Consider the following 26,871-nt stretch of genomic DNA (forward strand, 5'->3'; position numbering starts at 1 on the left):
CAGAGCTCTGGATTTCAGCTTGTCATTCCTGATGGTGGCCCTAGGTGTCCCAGTCCAGGGTCTGGTGCTCTGAAACAGAGTCTGCATGGGGGATGGAGTGAGAGGAAGGCTCTCTTCCCTGGGGCAGACACAGGAGATGTGAACTTTGCCCCCCCCCCCCCAATCTGGCTCAGACCCAGAATTGCCAGCAGGGCCTCTGGGGCATTAGTCCCTGGCTCAGGGGTTCCCTAGGCCTCCTTTCTCCCACAGCTCCTGGCTCCCCACACTCCCTTCCATACAGGGTGGGGCATATACACAGAACAGCTTCTTCTGACTGCTGCCACGTTGTCTTGGGTCACGAAAGTCCAAGAGGCCTCCTGGGAATGTGTCACCTTCCAACGTGGAGTTACATTGGGGAAAGAGGCAGGAAGGCAGCCTGGGATGGGGTTTATATGTCTGGCTGGCTCTGAGATTGAGTCAGTTCTGACAGCAGCACAGGTGCTGGCTCTCTGGTCCCATCTGATTCCAGAAAGATCCAGTGCAGCACGAGGCTTCTCCAGTCCAGTGAGAAGCCCAGGATGTTCCTGAAGGCTGTGGTTCTGACCCTGTCCCTGGTGGCCATCACTGGTGAGTAGAAGCTGGCTTTGGAAGGGGCCTTTGGGCAGACTCCATGTGCTCCATGTGTGGGCAGTGTGAGAGTCCAGAGCTCAGGTAAGAGGACAGTTCCAAATGCCTTCATCCCGCAGCTGGATGCAGAAGGCTGCTGCCCACTTGCCACTCGGTTCATAGGAGGGCTGGCCTCTTCAGGGTGCTCTGCCCACTGGCACTGTTGCCAACCCTTTTATATGCCCCTGTGACTTTCAACTAGGGAAACGGAGGGGGAGATGGGTGGTGGGGTTCGCCCACCATCAGCCAGTCTGCAGCTCAGGGCCAATGCAGAGTGGCCAGGAAGGAGGTAAGTCCTCATGAATCACTCTGTTTCTGCCTAGGTGCCCGGGCTGAGGTCAGTGCCGACCAGGTGGCCACTGTAGTGTGGGACTACTTCAGTCAGCTGAGCAACAATGCCAAGGAAGCTGTGGAACATCTCCAGCAGTCTGAGCTCACCCAGCAGCTCAAGTAAGAGTGGCACAACTTGGGTGGTGGGGCTTCTTTTTTTTTTTTTTTTAATTTTTTTTTTAATTTATTTATGATAGTCACGGAGAGAGAGAGAGAGAGAGAGAGAGAGAGAGAGAGAGAGAGAGAGAGAGAGGCAGAGACATAGGCAGAGGGAGAAGCAGGCTCCATGCACCGGGAGCCCGACGTGGGATTCGATCCCGGGTCTCCAGGATCGCGCCCTGGGCCAAAGGCAGGCGCCAAACCGCTGCGCCACCCAGGGATCCCCGGTGGTGGGGCTTCTTAAAGACCACGCAGTGCCTTGGTGAGGGCCGAGCTCAGAGGCAGGAGACCCGATCTTAGAGTACCTATTGCCCTGCCACTAACTCACCCAGTGACCCTGACCTCTCCAGATCTGAGATCTACATTTGCACTCGAGGGGTTGGACTAATAATCCCTAAGGAATCTTCCTGCTTGAAATTTCCAGAGTGTGACCAAGGGCCACATCTCAGCATTGAGAGTCATAGAAGAAAGGGAGGGAGAGAAATTCATGGGAGCATTCCAGAAGGGTGGGCCCCTGTGAAATCATGGGGAGGCAAGTGGGGATATTTGGGCAGCCTCTGAGGGTGGGCAAGCGCAGGGAAACCAGTATTTTGAATCCCCGAAAGACTGGAAGAGGTCCAGAGCATAAGGCTGTATTAATGAATGTGATCTATGTCACTGCACACTTGAGCTGGGATGGACTTTGACGTCTGCCCTTTTTACTTTGGGGGGTGGGGTGGGGCAGAAAGCAAACTACTGGAGGTGGGTACGTGAGTCAAAGTCAGGGGACAGTCAGAGATACAAGGTAATAACTTAGTCTATTACATCCACTCTCCCAAACTGTGATCTACCCGTGAACTCAGTACCCCCGAACACTCACCTGTCTCAGGCAGGTGTGTAGGAGGTCCCGGCCTGTGATGCCAAGGGTAACGGGGGCCCCCTTGTGTCCTTCCCCTGCAGTGCCCTCTTCCAGGACAAGATGGGGCAAGTGAACACCTACACCGATAACCTGCAGAAGAAGCTGGTGCCCTTTGCCACGGAGCTGCACGAACGCCTGAGCAAAGACTCGGAGAAGCTGAAGGAAGAGATTCGGAAGGAACTGGAGGAGCTGCGGGCCCGGCTGCTGCCCCACGCCAGCGAGGTGAGCCAGAAGATCGGGGACAACATGCGCGAGCTGCAGCAGCGCTTCGGGCCGTACGCGGAGGAGCTGCGCACCCAGGTCAACACCCACGCGGAGCAGCTGCGCAACCAACTGACATCGCACGCGCAGCGCATGCAGAGCGCGCTGCGCCAGAACGTGGACGACCTGCACTCCTCGCTGACCCCCTTTGCCGATGAGCTAAAGGCCAAGATCGACCAGAACGTGGAGGAGCTCAAGGGGCACCTCACTCCCTACACCGACGAGCTCAAGGTCAAGATCGACCAGAACGTGGAGGAGCTGCGCCGCAGCCTGGCGCCCTACGCGCAGGATGTCCAGGAGAAGCTCAACCACCAGCTCGAGGGGCTGGCCTTCCAGATGAAGAAGAACGCCGAGGAGCTGAAGGCCAAGATCTCAGCCAACGCCGACGAGCTGCGGCAGAGGCTGGCGCCCGTGGCTGAGGACGTGCGTGGCAAGCTGAAGGACAACACCGCGGGGCTGCACAAGTCTCTGGCCGAGCTGAGCAGCCGCCTGGACCAGCAGGTGGAGGAGTTCCGCCGCAACGTGGGGCCCTACGGCGAGACCTTCAACAAAGCCCTGCTGCAGCAGGTGGAGGAGCTTAGGCAGAAGCTGGGCCCCTATGCGGGGGATATGGAAGACCACCTGAGCTTCCTGGAGAAGGATCTGAGGGACAAGGTCAACTCTTTTTTCAGCACCCTCCAGGAGAAAGAGAGCCAGGACATGCCTGTGGCCCTCCCGGAGCAGGAGCAGGAGCAGGAGCAGAGCGCTGTCCCTTTAGAGAGCTGAGCTGTCCATGGTGCTCACGGCCTACCATGGACACCTGCCCTGCCCGGCCACCTGTCTGTCTGTCTGCCCCAAGGCAGTTCTGGCACAAGCTTGAGGACGTATGTCCAGTGGAAAATGAGACTACCTCTCACTACTCAATAAAGCTGCTCAGAAACTAGTCCAGTGTGGTTGCGAGGGGACTTCTCACTCGGTGCATTGGAGGGGGCGCAAAACCACTGCTCAGCAAAGCTTAGCAGGTGCAGGGGGGACACCAGGGCTGGGGAGATGAGATTGCAGGAGGGCTGAGGGCAGGGTGTGCTGATGGGGGTCTAGAGGGTGCTCTAAGGGAGGTGGAAAAAGATGTCACGTGTTACCCAAAGACAAAAGACGCAGCCCAGTTACACTCACTCAGCCCACAAACATTTATCGAATGCCCTCAGCGTGCACGTCACTGTTGTAGGCAGCGGGCAATGAGCCAAAGAGCTCTTGTGGGCCATGGGTCTGACACGGTGCTTCAGTCTGCGGGAGCCGCGGAGGTGGGCCTGACCTGGTGCCTGGCTTTCAAGAGCTCGTGGCAGTGGGGAGACTGTCCCTCCTTCCATAAGCTCTTCTGTGCCTTTAACTTGATTTGTTTTTATATATGAATTTTTGTTTATTCCCCCCTATCCCACGCCCATTATAGACTTGACCCATGCTTATTTCAGAAATTCCTTGCCTGTTAATCCCATGGTATCCAGAGTTCTGGAATGCAACCTAGAGACAGGGATGAGGCCTGGGAGGTAGGGTGGAGCAGATGCAGGGTCCTGGGATGCTCTGCCTAGGAGCATCGTGTGAAGCGGTTAGCATGTTTAGGGCCGAGGTTGCCAGCCAGGGAGAGAGGGGTAGGGGGCAGGGAGAGAGGGGTTGGACTCAAAACAGTCTCAGCACAGCCAGCTGTGGGCAGCTGGAGTGGTTTCTCCCTCAACCCTCACAGATTCAGAGACCTCCTCAAGGAAGGAGCCCCAAAGAAGAGCCAACTCAAGTTTTGTCCCAAATGACTCGACATTCCAGTCGTTACTGCTAAGTCTGCAAGTCCAGCTGAGCACCCCTTTCCTTCCCAGAGTGGGGTGCAGGCTTTGTAGGGTTTTCCTTAAGGACACCCAGAACATGCCCTAGTGGGGCAAGGCCCAGGGAGTATGTTCTGGGGCCTCCATCCCTTTATCCCTCCATGCCTCCCTTACACAGTAGCTCCAGGATGGGGGCCCACAGGCCCAGGCCACTCTGCTCCTGGTGTCAGCCTGAGCAACTGCTCAGGATTATGCTTGGGAACGAGGTAAACCTGAGTTTGGCTCTTGGCTTTTCTACTCACTACTGGATGATTTGGGGCAGATGAGTTGACCTGTTTTGGAAACTAGGGATAACAGAGGTGCTCAACCCACAGAGTTTTGCAGTGTTTGATGAAACAGTGCATGTTAAACACTCAGCACAAAATCAAGCAAGGTCCACGTGCAACAACTGTTCACACACGGCCGTGGCTGCAGCCATGGCACAACAGATGCCTGGGAAAAGAAAGGGGTGTCCCCTCCGTGCTCACTCCTTTCCCCCTCTGCACCAGATTGTACATCCTATAACATGAGGCCACCAGAACTGGTCAAATGCAGACCCCGGCGTCCCTCCCGGCCCTAGGTGCTCTCACTCTCACACCCCGGGTCAGTAAGGCAGCTGCTGCCCCCTGCACACCTGGCTTCCTAGCACGGCAGGAACCTACCTGTAAAGATACCTTGACAACCCACCATGCACTTGGAGGTTTACTGGCTGGCTTTGGGCAAGGGCCAACTAGAACAAGGCACTAAAAGGAAGCAGGGCAGAGAGTGAGCAGATTTCTGAGTGGATCTGGAAGCTTCAGGGATATTCCCAGACCTCATCTGAGCGCCTCTGGCTAAGCACACTGCCTCTGGGACTCCTGGAGACCTTAGTGTCTGGTCCTGTCATGGCCCTAATCCCATTAGGTGAGGAGAGAGGAATGAGGAATGTCTTTTCCCTCCTACACCAAGGTTTCTCACCTGGTCCCCTGTCTCCTGGATCCCTGACCTGGCAGAGATCTGTTGGTGATGCCATGGCTTTTGGCTGCCCAGACTCTGAATCTCCCTTGCTTTGTTTGGGGAATTTCTCACTTATCAAGTGATGGTGGGCACCCAAGTCTGCCTTCCATGAGAGATTATTTACCCTTTTGTGTCTGGCTTTTTTCATGTAGCATGATGTTTTCAAGGTTCGCCCATGCTGTAGCCTTTACCAAAATATCCTTTTTATAGGCTCTATAATATTCCACTGTATGTATAGGCCACATTCTGTATATCCATTCATCCACCGATGGACTCTTGGGTTGTTTCCATCCTTTGTCTATTGGGAACAACGCTGTTATGCACAGAAATATCTCAAGTCCCTGCTTTCAATTTCCTGTGTACATATCCAGAATTGGAATTGCTGGATTGTGTGGTAATTCAGAACTACTCCAAGATCCAGTCTTTACCACGTAGCAAGACCAAAGCACTTAAACCCAGAAGAACCATATACTTAGGGGCCCCAGCAAGTGTAGTGTTCCCTGGTCCATGATGTATCCCTACACCAATATTTCCCCGAGGAGGACTCCCAGAGCCCAGCCCAATCTCAAGCCTGAAGCTCCCCCAGTTACTTCTAGCTTCTCAGGGGGCCTGGACTCCTCTACAGGCATGGGTTAGTTTCCCCAAAGGAGTGTCAGCCAGCACTGACGTGGGCCAGCCCGAGACACTAGCCACATATCTGCACTCATCCTGAAAGCTCGAAGGTCAGAAGTCATCTGAAAACGTCAAAGGGGTCAGTACCCCCGAGGTATCTGGTGTATGGAACTGCCCTGATTAGGGAGAAGAAAGAAAACAAGGCAAAGGAAGGTTCTGGGGCCTGTTCTCCTCCGGTACCCCAGGGCCTTGCTGCTGTAGAGGAATCACCCCAGCTCGGTTGAAAGCAGCTCCTGTATGGGGATGCTGTGTTTTCCTGGTGTTATCATAGGACACCCTGTGTTCCTAGGGTGAGGAGCACAGGCAATGGCATGCTCTGGGGAGAGAAACAACTAGTGTGGGGTCATCTGGGGACTTCTGTGTCTCAGAGCATGAAGGACAGAACCATGGTTATCTCGCTGTGTGACAATAAGCAGCTAGTGATGGAGGAGCACAGCTGGAGACTCCAGCATTCCTGTTGGTGGGAATGTGAACTGGTGCAGCCCCTCTGGAAAACTGTGTGGAGGTTCTTCAAAGAGTTAAAAATAGAACTGCCCTATGACCCAGCAATCACACTGCTGGGCATTTATCCTAAAAATACAGATGCAGTGAAACAGCAGGACACCTGCACCCCAATGTTTATAGCAGCAATGTCCACAATAGCCAAACTGTGGAAGGAGCCTTGGTGTCCATTGAAAGATGATGGATAAAGAAGCTGTGGTCTACGTAAATGGAATATTCCTCAGCCATTAGAAACGACAAATACCCACCATTTGCTTTGACGTGGATGGAACTGGAGAGTATTATGCTGAGTGAAATAAATCAATCAGGGAAGGACAAACATTATATGGTCTCATTCATTTGGGGAATATAAAAAATAGTGAAGGGGATTAAAGGGGAAAGGAGAGAAAATGAGTGGGAAATATCAGAGAGGGAGACAGAACATGAGAGACTCCTAACTCTGGGAAAGGTACTAGGGGTGGTGGAAGGGGAGGTGGGCAGGGGGTTGGGGTGACTGGGTGATGGGCACTGAGGGGGGCACTTGACGGGATGCGCACTGGGTGATATGCTATATGTTGGCAAATTGAACTCCAATAAAAAAACAAATTGAGTAGATCTCTGGGACTTAAACTGAGTGGAAAAAATAAAAAACAACATTCTTTTAAAAAAGAGAGAGAGAGAGTCCATCATTGCTCACATCGGAGAGGATTTGAGCAACTGGCTCTGAGGTGGTAGGGAGTGATATGAGCTAGGACCTATGTACAAGATCACAGGCCATAAGGCTTGGAGGGAATCACCTTGTCTCTCTGTCCAATTTTTTAGAAGATTTTATCATTAATTCATGAGAGACACACAAAAACGCAGAGACATAGGCAGAGGGAAAAGCAGGCTCTTTGCGGGGAGCCTGATGTGGGACTCGATCCCAGGACCCTGGGATCACACCCTGGGGCAGACACTCAATCATTGAGCTACCCAGGTGCTCCTCTCCGTCCAACCCTTTGACACCATCTCTAATGCACACACACAACTCTACATTAACAGGTACCCCATTCCTTTGCCCATAATTGTGGTAGCCAGCCTTCCCCATGGCTCCTCTCTGGTTCATGCCCTGCATGGTCTCTCTCATAGCCAGAGAGCTGACCTGTGTGATCAATAGGCTACTGTGGCAGTCATGGTGTATGACTCCTATGGGTGGTCAGAAAGGGTACTGTTGGTGCCTTGGATCTCCCTTGGATCGTTGACTCTGAGGGAAGACAGCTACTCTGCTGTGAGGACACTCAAGCAGCCCCGTGGAGAGGCCACACAGTGGGGAAGAGCAGCCCCTCATTGCCAGCCAACATGAGTGAGCCACATTGGAAACAAATGCTGGGTCAGGCCTTAGAATGACTACAGCCCCAGCCAACATCCTACCTGCAACCTCATGACAGATCCTGAACCAGAACCGCACAGCCTAGGCACACACCCACAGGAACTGTGAGAGATCATAAGATGTTAAGTTTTGGGGTGATTTGTTATGCAGAATAGCCAACTAATCCACATGCTTTGCACAGTGCCTGGCACACGGTCACCACTCAGCTGTTGAGTGAATGAGTCCTGTATTGAACACCTCCACTGGCAGCCAATTTACCATCTCCCAAAGAATGGATTTTATCTTGGAACAGCTCTGTTAAAGATCATTAAAATTAAGCTTGTTCTTTCTCAATATGGCTTTGGTGGTATTTTTATTCCTCTTTTGAACCAAAGAATAATTATAAAACCTTTATATATATGATCTGCCCACAGGAAATCTTCTCAGACACTCCTTGCATTGGAACCGCAAACCTTGAGGAAAAAACTGAGCCAGAGATGTGCCATACTGCACTGCTGCCTTGGGGTGAGCAATCTTAGCACAATGGCTAGAACTTAGTAGGTTCATAATTAATATTTGTTGAATAAATCAATTCATTTAATGAATCTTTGTCTCATGCTCAGTTGTACAGCATGGATATATTCATCTTTACCAGATAATGCTGAATTTTCTACAAGCTGATTGCATGGCCTTTTCTTTATCTCTTCCAACGACAGGAAATTTCTGGAAAAGCCTTTTAATTAATTCTATCTTTTCTCTTATGTCTTCCTGCTCTGTAACGCTCTCCTTTCTGAGAGATTTCTTCACCCTCTATTCAGTTGTTTATTTCTGCAATCACATGTTTATTTTGCAAGAGGATTTTTAAAATTCTGTGAATGTTCTTTTATAATATCCTGTTCTTGTTTGATCAATGTAATATATTTAACTGATGATATTCATGGTATTTTTAAATGGCTTAGCTGTGGTTTTGTTCAAGTTCTTTTTTAAATGTTTGTTTGTTTTGGGTCTCTATCTTTCATGTTAGGATCTGTCCTCGAATGACTGGTAATCTTTGCTGTCTGCTTAAATTTAAGAGTGGGGATTTAAAAACTGATGTGAAGCTCCAAGTACGTGGGTAGTACTTGTTGACTGTGAGCTTCACTGTTGGGTGATTCACTGGAATGTTTAGTCAGGGAACCCCTAATGTAAAAAGATTTATGTATTTCCTTTTGCGTTGGTCATATGTCCTTTAGAAGTTTCTCCCACTTTTCAGCCTGAAGAGTAAAGGCCTGGATACCAGTGTTCTTGGGGCTGAGTGGATGGAGCAGGATGGGGCTTAGCATTCAGAGGGTATCATTTGGGTTAATCCCTCTATTTCTAGTATGGCAACCCTGTTCTCGACTCTGCCTGGCATTCTTTTTCAGTCTTTCCCTTTTCAGAAAAATAAACATCTAGTCTTCTGCCAAGGTGGGATAAAGGAGCTAAAGTTTTACTTTTTAAAAAAATAATTTCAACTAACGTTTCATATTTTATTTTTTTTAAAGATTTATTTATTTATTTATGATAGACAGAGAGAGAGAGAGAGAGAGAGAGAGAGAGAGAGAGAGGCAGAGACACAGGAGGAGGGAGAAGCAGGCTCCATGCCGGGAGCCTGATGTGGGACTTGGATCCCGGGACTCCAGGATCGCGCCCTGGGCCAAAGGCAGGCACCAAACTGCTGAGCCACCCAGGGATCCCCAATATTTCATATTTTATAACACCCTCTTCATTCATCTCTACTTTCGTGGTAACTGGTGTCTTGAGTTCAGGGCTGTTATGTATGGCTGTACGCGATGTGCACTGCCCAACTCTGAGGGTACATTTCTCACTCTGTAGACATTATGAAATTGTATTTATTATGACATATTTCTGGCAGACGGCAGTAGCGTGTCTCGAGAATGGGGAGGTTAGTTCTAATTCACACGTGGGTGCAACGTGGACTAACTGCGTATTTGCTACAATTCCTTAAGACTTTTGTGAATTTGGTGCAATAAGCCAGGTTGGAGCTCATCTTTCCCCACTGCCAACTTAAGATCAGCTCTCTCAGGCCTGCTAAATTAGTTGCAATGGGACTGTTTTCTAGCTTTACAATTTCGCTGGCATCTTTTCTTCTGTTCTTGCTCCTATGGGGATCCATCTTTTCTTAAAAAAAAAAAAAATTCTTTTTACCATAGTTTGAGGGAGGTTTTAGAAAAAGTGAAATTAGATACGTGCTTTCAATTTGCTATGTTTATCTGGAAGCCTACAAAGTAGCAAAGGTGGAAGACCATTGAGAGCTTTGTGGTGCATTCATTCCTCCAGAGTCTAAGCCACTGGTTCTGACCTACCCAAGAGGTCTTTGGTATTACTGAGAAGGGTTTGTGAATAGGAAGGTACCCATCCAGAAAACGTTCTTCTATTTGAAAATGTATGTTAAAGGGATCCCTGGGTGGCGCAGCGGTTTAGCGCCTGCTTTTGGCCCAGGGCGTGATCCTGGAGACCCGGGATCGAATCCCACGTCGGGCTCCCGGTGGATGGAGCCTGCTTCTCCCTCTGCCTGTGTCTCTGTCTCTCTCTCTCTCTCTCTGTGTGACTATCATAAATAAATAAAAATTTTAAAAAATGTATGTTAAGGAAGTAACCATGGAACGCATGCATTTAGCTATCACGATGCTTGTTGTTGTGCTTTTTAAGATTTTAAAACAAAACAGTGTATAGAAGGAGATTGTTAAATTATGGTATGTCCATATTCATCTCCACTGAAAATCAAATTGTGAATGAATATTTATTGACATGGATGTATAAGCATGATATATTCTTGAAATGACAGATCCAGTCACCAAATAGCTCGATCCTATAAAATAAATTGTTCAAAAATGTATGCAAATACATGCCTAGATAAAAAAAAATATGGTAGGATAATATAAGAGTTGATGGCGAAATTGTGGGTGATTATATATATTTTTGCTTCTCTGTTTTTTCTACTTTTTCTATATTGTACTCTTAAATATTAACAAAATAAAAAGCTACTAATGTAAATTAATATTTTAATAGACAGGACTTCCTACTCAAACAGGGCAGGCACTCTAGATTCCAGCCATAGATCTGGTCAGGCCACCAGAAGCTTAGATATTTGGGTGACCCCACCTTGATCTGATGCAAAATTACCATTGGTCAGGGACTTTTTGATACAATTCGAAGGTCCCTGTATATAAAGTCCCGTAGAGATATTCAGTTAGCTACTTGGTGTTTGGAAAAGCATTATTTTCCCTCTGAGTCTGGTGTGCTTCCTTCTTCTGATTATGACAGTTATGTAACTTACTGAATTTCCCTCTTCATGGGCTTCCAGGAAACCCAAAACCAATATGAAAGTCAACAATTACAACTTTGTCATCTCTTATTGCCTCTGTGGTTTGTGTCTTTTAGATCTTGTGCTTTATCAGGTTATCAGGTTTTCTGCTATTATTTTTATTTTCACTAGTCCTAAGGGTGTCCCCCTTCTACCACCACCACCACCATCATCATCATCATCATCATCATCATCATCATCATCATCATCAATCATCAACATCATCATCTCAATTTTCACTGTCAGTCGCTTCAAATCTTTGGAGATGAGAAAGGATATTTGTAAACAAAACCCAAACCAATAAATAACCAAAACCCTTATCTCTGTTGGCACGCCATCATAGTGTTGACTCAAAATGTGCCCAGTACATTTCGTGGTATTAGAGTCTACGTCACTGGCCCCACCTCCCTGTTGCGCCACCAGCAGGTGTTTCTGACACAAACATCTAGCTGCGGGGCATCTCTCATTGCTGATGGATCACAGACTGTGGAGGGTAAACAGGTCATAGTGACAAGGCTAAAGACCTAAGGACCTGCTGTTCCGGCCATAGCTAGAGCTGGTTCTATCGCTGGGGGACAGGAGAGGAGGGGACCTGAGGGGGCACATTAAGTGTGGGATAGGATGAGGAGGCAGAGGTGGATTCCACTCCCCATGGTAACTTGATAACTATGCCTGGATTTGGCTGTCCTTCCTCTGGCTGGCCCTGAGCTACTGTTCCTGTGTCCACATTAGCTTCCACATGGACTCTGGCTTCCCTGCATTTCAACAGTCCTCTTTCTCCCAAATCATAAACCCCTTGGGGTGAGGGAGCAGGACCTGGCTTTCTACTGAGCACAGTGGGTTCCTGGCTTCTTCCAGTAAGGAGGTAGAGGCTCTGCTGTGGTTCCGGTCCTCAGAGCAGGGTTCTCTCATCCTGAGCATGAGATGGTGTATTGAGCATGGACTCCAGAGTCAGACAGACCCGGGATTGGTGCAGGGCAAGACCCTGAGCAAGTTACCGAAACTTTCTGAGCCTCAGTTTCTCTGTAAGTAAAATGAGGATAACAGTACCTACCTTGGAGCATTACAGGTAATAAAAGGAAATACCAGGCTGTGGCAGGTGCACAACAGAGGGGTCATTGTGATCAAGCTTTCAAATCCTATTGGGCCGGACTCTGAGGGTAGAGAGACTTGCAAGTGTGCCCAGGCTACCTTCCCAGGCTGCTCAGCTGCTGAGCGCCAGCCAGACTGAATTCTTCACTGTGCCCCCCACCCCCCTTGCTACGATTGCATCACGTCCTGCCTCCACGCCTTACTCCGGCTGTGTCTGCTGCTTCTTCCTTCCATCACCCTCTGGACCAAACCCCTCTGTGTCTTCCGCCTTGCCTAGGACACGCCCCCCCCCCCCCCCCCCCCCGCCCCCAGCCTTTGCTGCAACCTGGTCTTTGCTCAGGACCCCTGGTTTCCCCTGCGGCCCTCTTTTGTGGAGGCTGGTGGTCCTCAGGTCTCGTTGCTGTTTCCAGACCACTAAATCTTTGAGGCTGGCTCTGTTGGGCTCTGCTCCTGCCTCGCCCTCACTGCTGATTTCCACATTTGCTGAGCCTTGGGCGGCTGGCTCCTAGTGAAGCATCTATCTCTTTTCTTGGGAGCTCACCTCTGTCCTAGCGACATCCAAATCTATGTGGAAAACGCGACCAAACACCTCCCCTCTCAAATCCTTGACCTCAATTTAACTATCTTTTTCCTCGGACTCATTTCAGATGACCAAACACATGCACACTGGGGGGCCCAGAGCTGCTCTGCCTCTGGCACATTTCTCTCAAACATCCCCCGAGCCGTGCACACTGCCAGGGCTCTGTTTTCTTGTTGCCTCCCTCACCACCCTCCTGGGCTCCTGCCTCACCCTCCATCCTGCTCAGTGCTTCAAGTCTCTCGAGGTTCCCTGGGCCTCTGTTTCTCTCTCTATTTTTAATGATTTTTATCCATCCATTTGACAGAGAGAATGCGCACAAGCAGGCAGAGCAGCAGGCAGAGGCAGAGGGAGAAGCAGGTTCCCCACTGAGCAGGGAAGCTTGATGCAGGACTCCATCCCAGGACCCCAAGATCCTGACCTGAGCCGAAGGCAGTTGCTCAAACGACTGAGCCGCCAGGTGCCCCATCTCTCTCTTTCATTCCTCTAGCAAAACCTCATTCAGAATAAGGCTGGCTTCTGCATTTCAACTTCACATTGTGGTGCTCTGTTAGAGAAAATTCTGTTCGGATTCATGCCCTTGTGAATTCAAGGTGTCCAGCTCTCAATGGGCCTGCGGCTAGGGTCTGGTCAGCTTTCTGAGAGTTCTCACTCCGTTCTTTCTCCTGCTCCCCAAAGCAGCTACCCCAGGTCAACTCAGGTCCCTTCCTTCCTTCACTTCTACTCAGGGCTCCACGGCCCAGCTTCTACATCCACCTGCCCACTGCTTCTGCTTCTGTGGGGCTCACGGGAGCCTCCCCTGGACAAAATCCGGGGGTGCGCTGAGCTCAGCCTCTCCCATCCCTTCTCTCTCCATCCACTTGACCTCTCGCTTCTTTTTAAAATCACATAATGAACAATTTCAAGCATACATAAAAGTGCATAGGATAGTAGGAGTAACACCCAGGCACCCCTTACCCAGATTTTTTTTTAATTAGTCTTTTTTTTAAAGTTTATTTATTTATGATAGTCATCACAGAGAGAGAGAGAGAGGCAGAGACATAGGCAGAGGCAGAAGCAGGCTCCATGCAGGGAGCCCGACGTGGGATTCGATCCCGGGTCTCCAGGGATCTCCCCTGGGCCAAAGGCAGGCGCTAAACCGCTGTGCCACCCAGGGATCCCCCCAGATTTGAGAAATACTGATGCTAATATTAGAATATTTTTCTGAAGAAACAAAATGCGGTAGATACAGTGCACGTCTCTGCCATTCTGCCCCCACCTGTTTACTCTCCCTCCCCAAGGCCATCACGAGCTTGAGGCTGGTAAGTCTCCACGACTCCAGTTTCCATCCACGGTTTTATTCTTTTGTGGATATTTATGGAGCCCAAATCATAAGCAACGCTGTTTCACATGCTATAAAAATTTATAATATAAAATTAGTTGTATCTTCTTGCAATTTGCTTTCTTTCACTTTATATTATGCTTTGGGGATATATCCACATTTCTTTCTCTAGAATGTGTTCATTGTTACCAGGGAATGTGGTACTCCAGTCTGCGAATATACCAGAAATTATTCATCCATCTATTGATGGACATTTAGGGTGTTTTCCTTTTTTTTTCTTCATTTTTTTTCAATTTATTTTATTGTTATTATTTTGCTACTACAAACAATACTTGGATTTCCTTTGAGGCTTAGTATGTACTCAATTATAGTAAGGGTTCTGTATTTCCTGAGGTACGGGGTCCTTTATATATCATGTTTGCTGCCTATTGTTCACATCTTTCATTTTTCTGCGATTCTATTCAATTTGAGAAAATGGTACGAAAATCTCTCAGCAAATGTGTCAAGTTCTCTTTGAGACTCAGAGGCTTTTCAGTTCATCTCTTTTGAGGCTATGACGTTAGGTTTTATTTTCCTGGTAATTTTTTTCCTGTCTTTATTTTTTTCCCCCTGCTACACTTCTTTGGTCTGTTCATCCTTTTTTGCCCTAAAGCTTATGTGCTCTGATATTTATATTGTTATACCTGCTTTCCTTTTGTTAAATTTTGTCTTGTATCGGTTTTTAAGGTCCCTCTCTCCTGCCATACTTTAAAGTTTTTCTCTGATGTTGTATCTTCAGTATGCTTCTTTAAGTCTTTAATGGCTAGAATTTTTATAAAAATCTAATTTTTATAAATCTGATTGTTATCAATGATGATAGTAAACCATTACACAGTGCTCACTATGTGCCAAGCAGCACTCTGAATGTTTTTACTTCATTTTTAAATATATTAAATGCATTTATTTCCTACAGAACCTATGAGGGAAGTACTATAATTATTCCCAGCTTACTAATGAGGAAACTGAAGCTCAGAGAAGTAAAGTAAATTGCCCAAGGTCACAGAACTAATCCACGTTGGCATTGTAACCCACACTGTCTAGCTTCAGAGTTGGTCCTCTATGGGCTGGTTTAATCTATTCCCTTCTATTGGGATTATCGATTTATTTCTATCATATTATTTTGTATCTTCTTTTTACCATGGTAATTTTTTTTTGCTTCTTTCATCTTCCTGCTGGCCCTTCTATTAGTTTTATTATATTCCTTTAAAAATAATTGTATGTACTTTTAAATTTAGTTTTTGTTTTATCAAGCTTCACAGTTTAGAGAATCAAATACTATAACTTAGGACAAAAAAGTAAAAATCCCTTAAATGCATCCTCATTTTCCCTTCTGCATAAACACCTTAGAAAATTCTATGTTATTACTTACTGATTTTCCAGTTTTAGGTTCAACTTATCTTTAGGCTTATGATTGCCCACTATGGTCAATAAAAATGGGGTTTTCTTTCACATATAATATACAGCTTACCCACAACACACATTTCAATTTGTCATACCATAGGTCTTAAACTATGATATCATAGCCAATATTTGTATTAGCATGATTATATACATGCTATTCATATGTGGTATATTATGGTAATTTTTCCAGTACTTTTTTTTCTACTTGCACTTAATAATTGCCTTTTGTTGCTATTTATTTGGTTTCCTATACATTTCAATAATTTACCCCCAGATTCTTGCCCACTTGTGTAAATCTGAAAAATAGAGTGAAGCAGGCTAGGGAGCAGAAATCAAGCATACATATGAAATATGCATATATAGAAAGGAAGCAAGCATGGCAAAATATTAATTACTATATTATTAATATACAATTACTGAACCTAGGTGGTATTAACGATGATCACTGTACTTTCAACTTTTCTGTATGTGTGAAAATTTTTATAGTAAATTGGAAGAAAATAATGAAGCTGAAATGAAGACTTAAGTCCATGACTCACTTTAGGATGGACCCTTAAGATCACAAAGAATCCCCAAAAGTGTTTCTTTTAGCCTATTTTCTTGGGATAGCCAAATTTCTTAGGGGAGTGTTCTAGTCTCCTTCCTGGATGGTAAAGTCTAACTGGCCAACGTTTTGGCCAAAGGAAAAGATGGTGTGGAGGGAGGCATCTCTCATATATAAAATTTTACTTACATTCCCTTTTTTTGGGTGGAAGAACCCTGGCCCCAATAGCACCTTGTTTTCTCCAGGCCAGAGACCTCCCCCTGTCGCCCCTCCCCCCCGCCCGCCCCGGCCTTAACCTCTCCGGTTAATAAACTTCTGGTTTCCTGCTGCTCTGGGGGAAGGCTGTAATCCGGCTGAGTGGCATTGGGGGGCACATTTGCCTCTCAAACAGACTTGCAACCAGTCGCCACATCTTGAGCCCTACTGTCACCCATGGTTCTAGAAGGATCTATTCCTGTTAATGTCTGAACTTCCAGGGCATTCAATAGTACAGACCAGGGTGTTTCTTGGCTTTCTCCGTCACTGCTACAAAATTAATCTTTTCAGGTGTGTCTAGTTATTATTATTTGACCATTTAGAAGCTTTCTAACTTCCAAAAAATCTTGTCTTCTATTCTCTTTGTGTGTTTATACATTTTTTAAAAAGTGCCCTTTAATGCTACTTTATTGGGATTTCAGAAAAGAGCACAGGCTAATGCATGCAATCAATCCACTATTCTTTACTAAAAGTCAATCTGATGTTCTTTAATCTCATTCCTATATCCTAGTTTGAAAGGTATACATTCTTTGTATTCTTTTAATGGGTTATCCTTAAAATTTTAATATCCACAAAGTCTAAAAGATAATCAATATCCCTATCTTCTTACAGAATAACGCAAAGACTGCAGAATGCTCTAACTTTGATTTCTGCTTTCCCGCTTTCCACACTACTTTGGTGTAATATTTTAAGTCCTCGTTGCTTATAACACTTCCTCCAAAGTAGTCCCTTCATCAATATATACTTATTGAGGCCCCCTACCATGTGACAAGTAGTTGTCTAAGTACTAGAAATACAGCAGCAAATGCGACTGAACTACATTTAAAGATATTTTTATGCTAGGTTGGACTATCTGAAATTGCCAGTATTTTAGCAATTTTTAGTTGCTAAGAACTAATATTACATGGTTTAAGTATACATATGTTTAAATATATATATGTTTATATAAATTCATATAAAATCATGAATGCATTTTCGATTTACCTAAACATTTACTAATTTCGTTCCTTCCTTCTGTGTCTATTTGTTGTACCAGTCCTCTCTGAATTTTGTTTCCTTTTCAGTGAGTTTTTGTGAGTGATCAATGCTCTACGTTCTCCCCAGAAATCAACTTGTCACTCTTGAATAATAGTCTACCCGAGTATAATGCTTGGCTGGCCATTAATTTATCTTCAGCTTTTTTTGAAGATATATTGCTGCTAAATCAGCCATCCGCTTAATCATTTTCATTTGTAGATAATCAGTCCATTCTCTTAAGGATGATTTTAAGATATCATCTTTGATGTTCTTCACATTCACAATAATGTGTCTTCATTTGGATTTTGTTTTCATCTATTCTGCTCATGACTCAAGGATGCTTCTTCCAACAGAGGATTCAGGTCACATCTCTCTTCAGTTTTCAAAATTACTTAGCTGTCTTCTTTGGAATATTGCCTCTTCCAACATCTCTCTAGTCTCTTTGTAGAAATTCTAGGAGGCATATGTTGGACCTTTCCATTTTACCTTCTATGTCTCTTACCTTCCATTTCATATCTTCCTTCTCTTTATGATTCTTTCTGGGTGATTTTCTCAGATCGTCCTTCTAGTTTACTAATTTGGTCTTCAACTGTACCCAAATGATGTTTTTCATTTTAGTAACTATATTTTTCATTTCCAGATGGCCTATTTAATTACTTTTCTTTCTGACAAACAATGTGAACAGATCATCTTTCAAGACTAATGATTACACAGATTACTACTAAACATGCTTGGCTATTTCAATGCCATGTTAAATGCCCTTTGTTAAAGTGCATTTGAGATGTATTTATGTTGTTGTTTAAGTGGACTTGCATTTAGGCCTGCTGATAGAAGCATAAACAATGTAGAATGGACCCATAATGGATGGTTACTCTATTCTGCCTATGTCTCTGGTATATTCTGGGATGGACCCTGGGACCTGCTGCTACACTGAGTAAAAACTGCTCCACCTCAGTTTACACCTGAGTTATTGGCAGATAAGACTGAAGGAGAACAATTTGCATAAAGTTTGACTTACCACAGATGGTCCCCAACTTAAAAATTTTCAACTCTATGATGGTGTGAAAGAGATATATGTACTCAATAAAAACCAAACTTCAGATTCTGAATTTGGATCTTTTCCCAGGCTAGAGATTCACAGTATGATCCCCTCTTGTGAAGTTGGGCAGTGGCAGTGAACAGCAGTTCCCAGCCAGCCCCACAATCACGAGGGTCAACATCTGGTACACTGACAACCATTCTGTACCCGCGCAAATATTCTGTTTTATCACTTTCAGTACACTCTCCAATAATTCAATATTGTTAGGTAAAGGGTATTAAATGTAGTTTCTTTTTAAAGATTTTATTTTATTTTATTTTATTTATTCATGAAAGGCACAGAGAGAGAGAGAGAGAGAGAGAGAGAGAGAGAGAGAGGCAGAGACACAGGCAGGGGAAGAAGGAGGCTCCATGCTGGGAGCCCGACGTGGGACTCGATCCCGGGTCTCCAAGATCACACCCTGTGCTAAACCGCTGAGCCACCCAGGCTGCCCTAAAGATTTTATTTTTAAGTCATCTCTGCACTCAAAGTGGGGGCTTGAATTCACAATCCTGAGATCAAGAATCACCTGCTCCACTAACTGAGCCAGTGAGGCTCAATATTTTCTTATGGTATGTATTTTCAATTTACAATATTTCAAATTTGGGATAGGTTTATTGGGACAGAACTCCATCATAAGTTGAGGAATTTCTGTATTTAGAATGAGGAGTCACTAATATTCCTTCAGAGAACAAGTCAAATGAGGAAGACTGCCTAAGAAATCTTCTCATTTGGTGCATGTTGAGATTGTACTTGAAATCCATATGCTTGTGCATTTCATGTGTATATAGCAAAACTGCTCCTACTGAACATTAAAAAATAAGGTACCTTTTAATCTTTACAAATATATATTTAAAAATTATTTTTATTCTACATCCAGATTATGTTGGCAATTCCTGAATAAAACAAACAAACCAACAAATCCAAATGGTAACTCTCTTTTAAAGATTCAGCTGAGAATATCAGATACTAAGCAACAAAGAAACATGGAGAAAAGGGAAAGGCAAACAGGTTCTTGTGGAAATAATCTGGTTTGAAACACTTTATATCTGGCCCATCTTATTGCACCACATCTGGAAGTACAAAATGTCAGATTGTCCTACTATTTCGTGATGCTAAGTTTGATCACTTGGTTAAAATGATCCACCAAATTTCTTCACTGTAAAAGTACACTTAACAATTGATAGGTTTTCTATCTGTGGGGTGATACTTTGAAGGCACATAAGCACCCCTTTCCCCAACAGTTTTTCACCTTATGGTTTTAACATTCATTGATGATCCTTGCTTGAATCAAGTATTCTCTGAGGGCTGCAAAAGAGTAATTTTTAAAAAAAGATTATATTATTCCATCTATATGTAGTAGCAGATTTCTTCTATAAGTAAGTGCTTTTAGGAAACTTGTTTTCACACCCAATGATTGGAGCCAACCATGTTTAACCTGAATCTAATGATGAGGAAACAGTCAAATCCAGAACATTTTATAAGACATCTCCCCTGGACTCTTAAAAGGAAGTGAATGTCAAAGGTTGGGGAGTACCGTTCTAAATTAAAAAGACCGTAGAGGCACAACAATCTGATAAGATGTTTTGGATCCTGAATTTATGAAGAAAAAAAAGGAAAGAAAAAATAGCTACAAATGGCATTTCAGGAGAATTGGGTAAATTTGAATATCTGAATATATTTAAATATATTAGGTATATTAGAGAATTATGTTAATTTTCAGGGTCTGATAATGGTATTGTGTTTATCAAGAATTGTCCTTATTCTTAGGAGATGTATGCTATCATTATTTCAAATGGTTCCACACACAAAGCACATAACACATACACATGCACAAATACCTCCAAACATTTAACCCAAACATTTTAGAAACTAAAATAAGATGGTATCGAATAGGGAAACATGAGTGTGTCTTGCATCTACCTCTTGTATTAATGTAGGTTCTGTCAAAGAAAGCCAGAAACCACTCTGTGTATTTCAAGTGTGAAAGGCTTTAATATAGAGAAGTAAAGGTTTATAAAACTGTTGGAAGTGCCGGAGGAGTGATCATCTCAGCTTGCACTTGAAGAAGAGATTCTCAAAAGTTCACCTGTTAGTAACTATAGATGAGAAGCTCACCTAATTGTCTTAGTCTACAAAGCCAATGGGTGTGATTCTTAAGAAGGTCATCCAGAAGCTGCTTTATTTTTTTAATAATAAATTTATTTTTTATTGGTGTTCAATTTATCAACATACAGAATAACACCCAGTACTCATCTCGTCAAGTGCCCTCTCAGTGCCCGTCACCCATTCACCCCCACCCCCTGTCCTCCTCCCCTTCCACCACCCCTAGTTCGTTTCCCAGAGTTAGGAGTCTTTATATTCTGTCTCCCTTTCTGATATTTCCCACACATTTCTTCTCCCTTCCCTTCTATTCCCTTTCACTATTATTCATATTCCCCAAATGAATGAGAACATACAATGTTTGTCCTTCTCCGATTGACTTACTTCACTCAGCATAATACCCTCCAGTTCCATCCATGTCGAAGCAAATGGTGGGTATTTGTCGTTTCTAATGGCTGAGGAATATTCCATTGTATACATAGACCACATCTTCTTTATCCATTCATCTTTCGATGGACACCGAGGCTCCTTCCACAGTTTGGCTATTGTGGAAGCTGCTTTAAACTCCAAGTCTGTCTGCCTATGCTTCTGCCTGCAAGTCCCAAGGAAGAATAATAGTCTTTCCTCTTGACTCTCGCACTGACTAGTCAGTGGCCCAGAGAGGGGAAGGGATTCTGGGAAACACGGTTCCAGGTGTTTCTTCTACATTACAGACAAGACCTTAGACGATGTGGTGATGAGGTAATGCCTGGGTGGCTCAGTTGATTGAACATCCAACTCTTGATTTGGGCTCAGGTCATGATCTCAGGGTTTCAGGGTCATAGGATCGAGTCCAACATCAAGTCCTGCATCAAACCTGCAGAATCAGGCTCTGTACTCAGCAGGGAGTCCGCTTAAGGATCTATTTTTCCCTCTCCCTCTGCCCTTCCCCTTGTGTGCATGCTCATGCACCCAGTCTCTCTCAAATAAAAAAAAAAATCTCTAAAAAAAAAGGATTTTTTTTAATTATTTATTTTTGATAGTCATACAGAGAGAGAGAGAGAGGCAGAGACACAGGCAGAGGGAGAAGCAGGCTCCATGCACCGGGAGCCTGACGTGGGATTCGATCCCGGGTCTCCAGGATCGCGCCCTGGGCCAAAGGCAGGCGCCAAACCGCTGCGCCACCCAGGGATCCCAAAAAAAGGATTGATGATGATACCAGTCTACAAACACTATAGTGCAGGTAGATTTGATATCATAACTTATGCAAAAACCATTAGGATACCAAAAATGCTTTTTTTTTTTTTTAAGATTTTATTTATTTACTCATGACAGACACAGAGAGCCAGAGACAGGCAGAGGGAGAAGCAGGCTCCATGCAGGGAGCCCAATGTGGGACTTGATCCTGGGACTCCAGGATCACACCCTGGGCTGAAGGCGGTGCCAAACCGCTGGGCCACTGGGGCTGCCCCCAAAAAATGCTTTTAAAAAAATATGGTAAAATATGCGTAACGTGAAAATTATCATTTTTAAGTACACAACTGTTCAGTGGCATCAAGTACATTCACACTATTGTCAACCAGTACCACTAACCACCTCCAGAACTTTTGCTCTGTCCCATTTTTAAAAAAGATTTATTGATTTATTTTAGAGAGGGAAAGAGCACAAGCAGGATGGGGAGAGGAAGAGAGAATCTCAAGCAGACTCCATGCTGAGCCTGATGCAGGGTCTGATCTCACAACCATGAGATGCCAAAACCAAGAACTAGGTGCTAACTCACCAACCTACTTTGTGCCCTTAAACAATATATCTCTTTTTCCTCCCTCTCCAGCCCCTGGTAACCATTAATCTACTTTCTGCCTCTGCCTTTGTCCCTTTAAGTGGACTCATACAAGATTTTTTTCTTTTGTGTCTGGCTTATTTCACTTAGCATAATGTTATCAAGATCCATCCATGTTACAACATGTGTCAGAATTTCCTTCCCTTTTAAGGCTAAATAATATTCCATTGTGTATATATACCACATTTAGTTTATCCACTCATCTGCCGATGGACACTTGGGGCTCTTTCCACCTTGATTATTGTGAAAGTGCTGCTCTTAATATGGAGATACAGGTATCTGTTCCAATTCCTGCTTTCAAGAGTCCTTTGGGTATATATCCCAAAGTGGAATCGCTGGATCATATGGTGATTCTAACTAATATTAATTAGTTCAAACTGAGTCTGAAAAAAATAAAATATAAACTCACCAAGGTATAGGCTACTTCAAACTGAGGAAGCAGTGTGCACGAAGCCTCAAGTTCCTGAAAGTGATGGCATGCTCAGGGAATGCCAAGGGTGTTATGTGGGAGGAGATGAGACCAGAGTGGGTTGGGATGAGCCACAGAAAGGATGCACAGAGTAGACAGGGCTTTGGCAGAGAGACCTGTCAGAGGCTATGCACGTGATCAAGGAGAGAAGCAAGTGAGGCTGTGATGTGACTGGTAATGGAACATAGGGAACCAATTCAAGGTACATTCAGTTGCAAAAATCAGCAGTTCCTAGTGTATTCAAGTATATGGAGTGGTCATCAGACAAAGGTCGGGCCTCCCCGGCTTCCCCTTCTCAGAAGCCCTGGGGCGGGGGTGGGTGTAGAGTTCGGACTTTCCCCATTGGAAGAATCCTTCTCTTGCTCCAGTTCTTTGGGCCCACAGTCCCTGGCCCTGAGGTCTTTAACTGCTTTCACCCTGCCACATCTGACTTCCCTGCAGTTCCAGGATTATTTCACAAAGTGGAAGATGGGAGTGCCCTTAACCCTGTAAATGTTGGCTCTTCCCAGGCTGCCTAAGTGGCCTGTAGTGAAGCTGTCATGAGCTGCCCAGGTTCAGGCTGGCCCCTGGACACTGTCCCTGTCTGGCTAGGGCTCAGTGCCTCTGGGCAGTTGAGTAAGAGCAGCGCCCTCAGCAGACAGGCTTTCCTCTGTTGGTGGGCCAGCCAGCTGGTCAATGGGAAGGGTGAAGGTCATGGGGTTTGGGGGGAACTGGGTGAGGAGTTCAGCCTTACTCCTTGTTAATCTTTCCAGGAAGAACCTTTTTGCTGGAGCAGCCCCCTGACACTAGGGCACTCATTAACCCTCTGGATGCCAGGGAAGGGCAGGAGGTGAGCCCTGGGAGGCAGCTGAGGTCATCCTTCTTTGAACCTCCACGTGGTATTTACTCAGGGCAATTGTTGTCAGAGGCCCAGGCCCCTGGAGTATAAAGGCGAATGTCTGCTCTTTGTGCCCAGAATTGAGGAGGTGAGCAGGTGCTGGGTGGAGGGATGCAGGTTGAGTCCTCAGGGAGGGGATTGCCGGAGTCTCGGAAGAGAGCTGGGGGTGGGTGCTAAGGACATCCTGGAGCACTTTGGCCAGAGTTGCTTCTTACTCCCTTGGGACACTCAAGCTTCCCAGCTGCTGAGTGGGAGGCAGGAAGGTAGGTAAGCAAGGGAGTGGTGGCCGAAGTGGCTGAAGGAGCTGCTCATGGGGTCTGGGGAGGGTGGTGGTGGGGGAACTTTACAAAGCAGTTTGAGCTCCACACTGTGTGATCCAGGTGAAAATGAAGCCCTCCTCTTGTCAAGACACCCTTTCCCTCCCAGCCATGCTCACCTCCATCAGTCCTCATCAGCCCCAATAGCAATGTGCTCCCCATATCTCCGGGAAGGGTGAACAGATTCTGGGCAGGTTGGCTCTGGGGTAAACTTTGGAGATGTCCTTCTTTTGCTTCTTCACCCAGGCCTCGGTCCATCTTCTTTCTGAGTAGACGACAGCAATCATGGTTGCAGTTCTGGCCTGGGCTCTGACTCTGCTCTCAGGTGAGGCTCCAACCCTGACTTAAAGGTGCAGGTGTTGGTGGGGGCTGGCCCAGGGGCCATCCACCCTGGGGGGTGGGTGGGGACACAGTCTCCAACCCCCCCCTCCCTCTCTACAGCGTTTGCAACTGTCCAGACCCAGAAAGGCTTCTGGGACTACTTCAGCCAGAGCAGCCGAGACAAAGGAAAGCTGGAGCAGGTCCAGCAGCAGAAGCTGGCATGGGAACCCACGTGAGTGGCTAGGAGAAGGGGTGTGGGTGCAGGGAGGTGACAGCCGAGCAGTTGGATGGTGTGCTGCTTCTGGTTCCTCAACTTATTAAGTCCTCATTGGGACAGAGGAATGGAGTTGTACTAGTTTTGCCTCATCCTGGCCTTCCTGGGCTGTGCAGCCCCCCACTTTGCTCACAGCAGCGCCCCCCATCTCTGCCTTGATCTCACTATAGCTGCTGCCCCTCCCCAGGGGTGGGACCTGGAGCCGTGCAGCGGACCCCTGCCATGGCCCCCAGAATGAAAGGATTGTGTGAAAGTCCAGATGCATCTGTTTCCTTGGGCAGTGTTGGTCTGAATATGCATGTGCCATGTGTCTGTACTTCTGTGAGGGGTGTGTGGTGGGCCCGCAGCTAGGACTGGAGCCCTGGCTCTGGGGCCACCACCCTGCAGCCTTGGTTTCCCCAAATGATCAGACAGTGATGTCTCTGGGGGAAAGGCCATGATGGGGCTAGCAGCATGATGGTCTGGATGTCTGTCCCCTACCCCAGGAGCCTGAAGGACAGCCTTGAGCAAGACCTCAGCAAAATGGACAAGTTCCTGGAAAAGCTGAGCCCTCTCAGTGGGCAGGGGAGGGAGCCTCCGGGGCTCCCACCTGACCTGGTGGGCATGCGGCAGCAGCTGCAAGAGGAGCTGGCGGAGGTGAGGGCGCGCCTGGAGCCCTACATGGGCGAGGTGCACGAGCAAGTGGGCTGGAATCTGGAGGGCCTCCGGCGGCAGCTGAAGCCCTACACCGCGGAGCTGATGGAGCAGGTGGCGCTGCGCGTTCAGGAGCTGCAGGAACAGCTGCGCGTGGTCGGAGAGGGCACCAAGGCCCAGGTGCTGGGCGGCGTGGACGAGGCGCGGGAGCTGCTGCGGGAGCTGCAGGACCGCGTGGTGCATCACACCGGCCGTGTCAAGGCGCTCTTCCGCCCCTACGCCCAGCGCCTGGTGACCGGCATCGGGCGCCACGTGCAGGAGCTGCACCGGAGCGTGGCCCCGCAGGCCGCCGCCAGCCCCGCGCGCCTCAGCCGCTGCGTGCAGATGCTGTCGCGCAAGCTCACGCTCAAGGCCGAGGCTCTGCACGCGCGCATCCAGCAGAACCTGGACCAGCTGCGGGAAGAGCTCAGCGCTTTTGCGGGCGCTGGTGCTGACGGCACGGATGAGGGGGCGGACCCCGACCCCCAGATGCTGTCCCAGGAGGTGCACCAGCGACTCCAGGCCTTCCGCCACGACACCTTCCTGCAGATCGCTGACTTCACCCGTGCTATCGACCAGGAGACCCAGGAGGTCCAGTTGCAGCTGGCCCCGCCCCCGCCAGGCCACAGTGCCTTCGCCCCAGAGTTTCTCCAAGCTGACAGCAGCGAGGCCCGGAGCAAGCTGCAGGCCCGTCTCCAAGACCTGTGGGAGGACATAAACTACAGCCTTCATGACCTTGGTCTCAGTCATCTAGAGGAGCCCTGAGGGTCTACTTGTCCAGGCTCACTGCTCTGCTCCTTGTCTGAGCCCAGGATCTGAGCCTCTGGCTGGCTGTGTCCTTGACAGTGGCCTGTCCGGCAGAGGGTGGAGGGCCCTGCACAGGATAGGCGAGGCCGCCAAAGGGACTGTTGTCCCTGGCATATCCAGCCTCTTGCGTTTCCCCCATCTGGATGCATTACACTCATCAGGCTTTGCAAACCCAGCTTCCCGTGTTCATTTGGGAATCCTCATGAGTTGCTCCAATCCGGGATGGTTGGAGTGGGGAGGGAGAGAGGCACTCTATATGCAGGTAATTACGTGCAGGCCTGTTGCCATGGTGCTGGAAGCCTGTGCCTCTTCTTCCCAGGGCTTGACTCTGATCACTTCTGGCCGCCTGGTGGCCGTTGCTACAGCTGGTCTACGGAGAGGAGCTCTTTTCTCCCCAGGGCTGCCATGACAGCTTCTTTTGGGGGAAGAGAAGGGAGAAGGGAGGAAAATATGACAAGAGCACATGAAAGTGTGTATATATATCGCTGCTGGCTCTGATGCCAGGGGAACAAATGGTGGGGGTTGCAATGGGAGGGAGCAGAGCCTACATTTCCTTACATAGCTCTACATCTAAACAGCTGACCCAGCCCTCCAAACTGTGGGGCTTCTGAAACCCTCGGGGAAGCATGATGTGTGTCCTCTCCATTTGGGGCCCCTCACTTCTGACTCCCAGGCTGAAGCCTAGACTTCTGACTCATGAAATAGAGGCATATGGTGGAAGCTTATTTGCCTGGTGTGACTCTTATTTGAGCCATGTCTGAAAGTAGTGGCCTCACCACTACCCCCAAAGCACATCCATCACTCATTCCAATTCCTCAATGCCCTGTCTCATGGACCCTCTCCCAGGACCCTGGCTCTGGCTAGGCTCTGCCTTAGATCACAGCTGTCTGTCATGCCTGGGTGTGGGCCTGGCTTAGAGATCTT

The 26,871-nt window shown here is 47.0% G+C and overlaps 2 protein-coding genes across 4 annotated transcripts; both read left to right on the top strand.

Moving 5' to 3' along the window:
* Positions 1–337: 337 nt before the first annotated feature.
* APOA4 (apolipoprotein A4) lies at positions 338–3,215 on the top strand. Its single transcript, XM_041771595.1, has 3 exons — positions 338–606; positions 969–1,095; positions 2,074–3,215. Exons 1-3 carry the CDS (start codon positions 558–560, stop codon positions 3,056–3,058), a joined length of 1,161 nt encoding a protein of 386 aa, XP_041627529.1. The 5' UTR covers positions 338–557; the 3' UTR covers positions 3,059–3,215.
* Positions 3,216–11,794: 8,579 nt separating this feature from the next.
* APOA5 (apolipoprotein A5) lies at positions 11,795–26,672 on the top strand. Of its 3 annotated transcripts, none has more exons than XM_041773151.1 (4): positions 11,795–11,989; positions 24,120–24,198; positions 24,315–24,426; positions 24,954–26,672. In XM_041773151.1, exons 2-4 carry the CDS (start codon positions 24,159–24,161, stop codon positions 25,903–25,905), a joined length of 1,104 nt encoding a protein of 367 aa, XP_041629085.1. In that variant the 5' UTR covers positions 11,795–11,989; positions 24,120–24,158; the 3' UTR covers positions 25,906–26,672. The 3 variants fall into 3 exon arrangements, with proteins under 3 accessions (XP_041629085.1, XP_041629084.1, XP_041629083.1); XM_041773150.1 differs by lacking the exon at positions 11,795–11,989 and adding an exon at positions 23,625–23,823; XM_041773149.1 differs by lacking the exon at positions 11,795–11,989 and adding an exon at positions 23,626–23,819.
* The last annotated feature ends 199 nt before the right edge of the window (positions 26,673–26,871 follow it).

Source organism: Vulpes lagopus, chromosome 10, assembly GCF_018345385.1.
Source record: "Vulpes lagopus strain Blue_001 chromosome 10, ASM1834538v1, whole genome shotgun sequence".
NCBI lineage: Eukaryota > Metazoa > Chordata > Mammalia > Carnivora > Canidae > Vulpes > Vulpes lagopus.

Bases quoted from the DNA above. Each gene is read 5' to 3' on its own strand.
- APOA5 (XM_041773151.1), top strand. From the start codon at position 24,159: ATGGTTGCAGTTCTGGCCTGGGCTCTGACTCTGCTCTCAG. The intron at 24,199-24,314 runs GTGAGGCTCCAA...CCCTCTCTACAG, and splicing joins GGCTCTGACTCTGCTCTCAG to CGTTTGCAACTGTCCAGACC. The intron at 24,427-24,953 runs GTGAGTGGCTAG...CCCCTACCCCAG, and splicing joins AAGCTGGCATGGGAACCCAC to GAGCCTGAAGGACAGCCTTG.
- APOA4 (XM_041771595.1), top strand. From the start codon at position 558: ATGTTCCTGAAGGCTGTGGTTCTGACCCTGTCCCTGGTGGCCATCACT. The intron at 607-968 runs GTGAGTAGAAGC...GTTTCTGCCTAG, and splicing joins GTCCCTGGTGGCCATCACTG to GTGCCCGGGCTGAGGTCAGT. The intron at 1,096-2,073 runs GTAAGAGTGGCA...CTTCCCCTGCAG, and splicing joins GAGCTCACCCAGCAGCTCAA to TGCCCTCTTCCAGGACAAGA.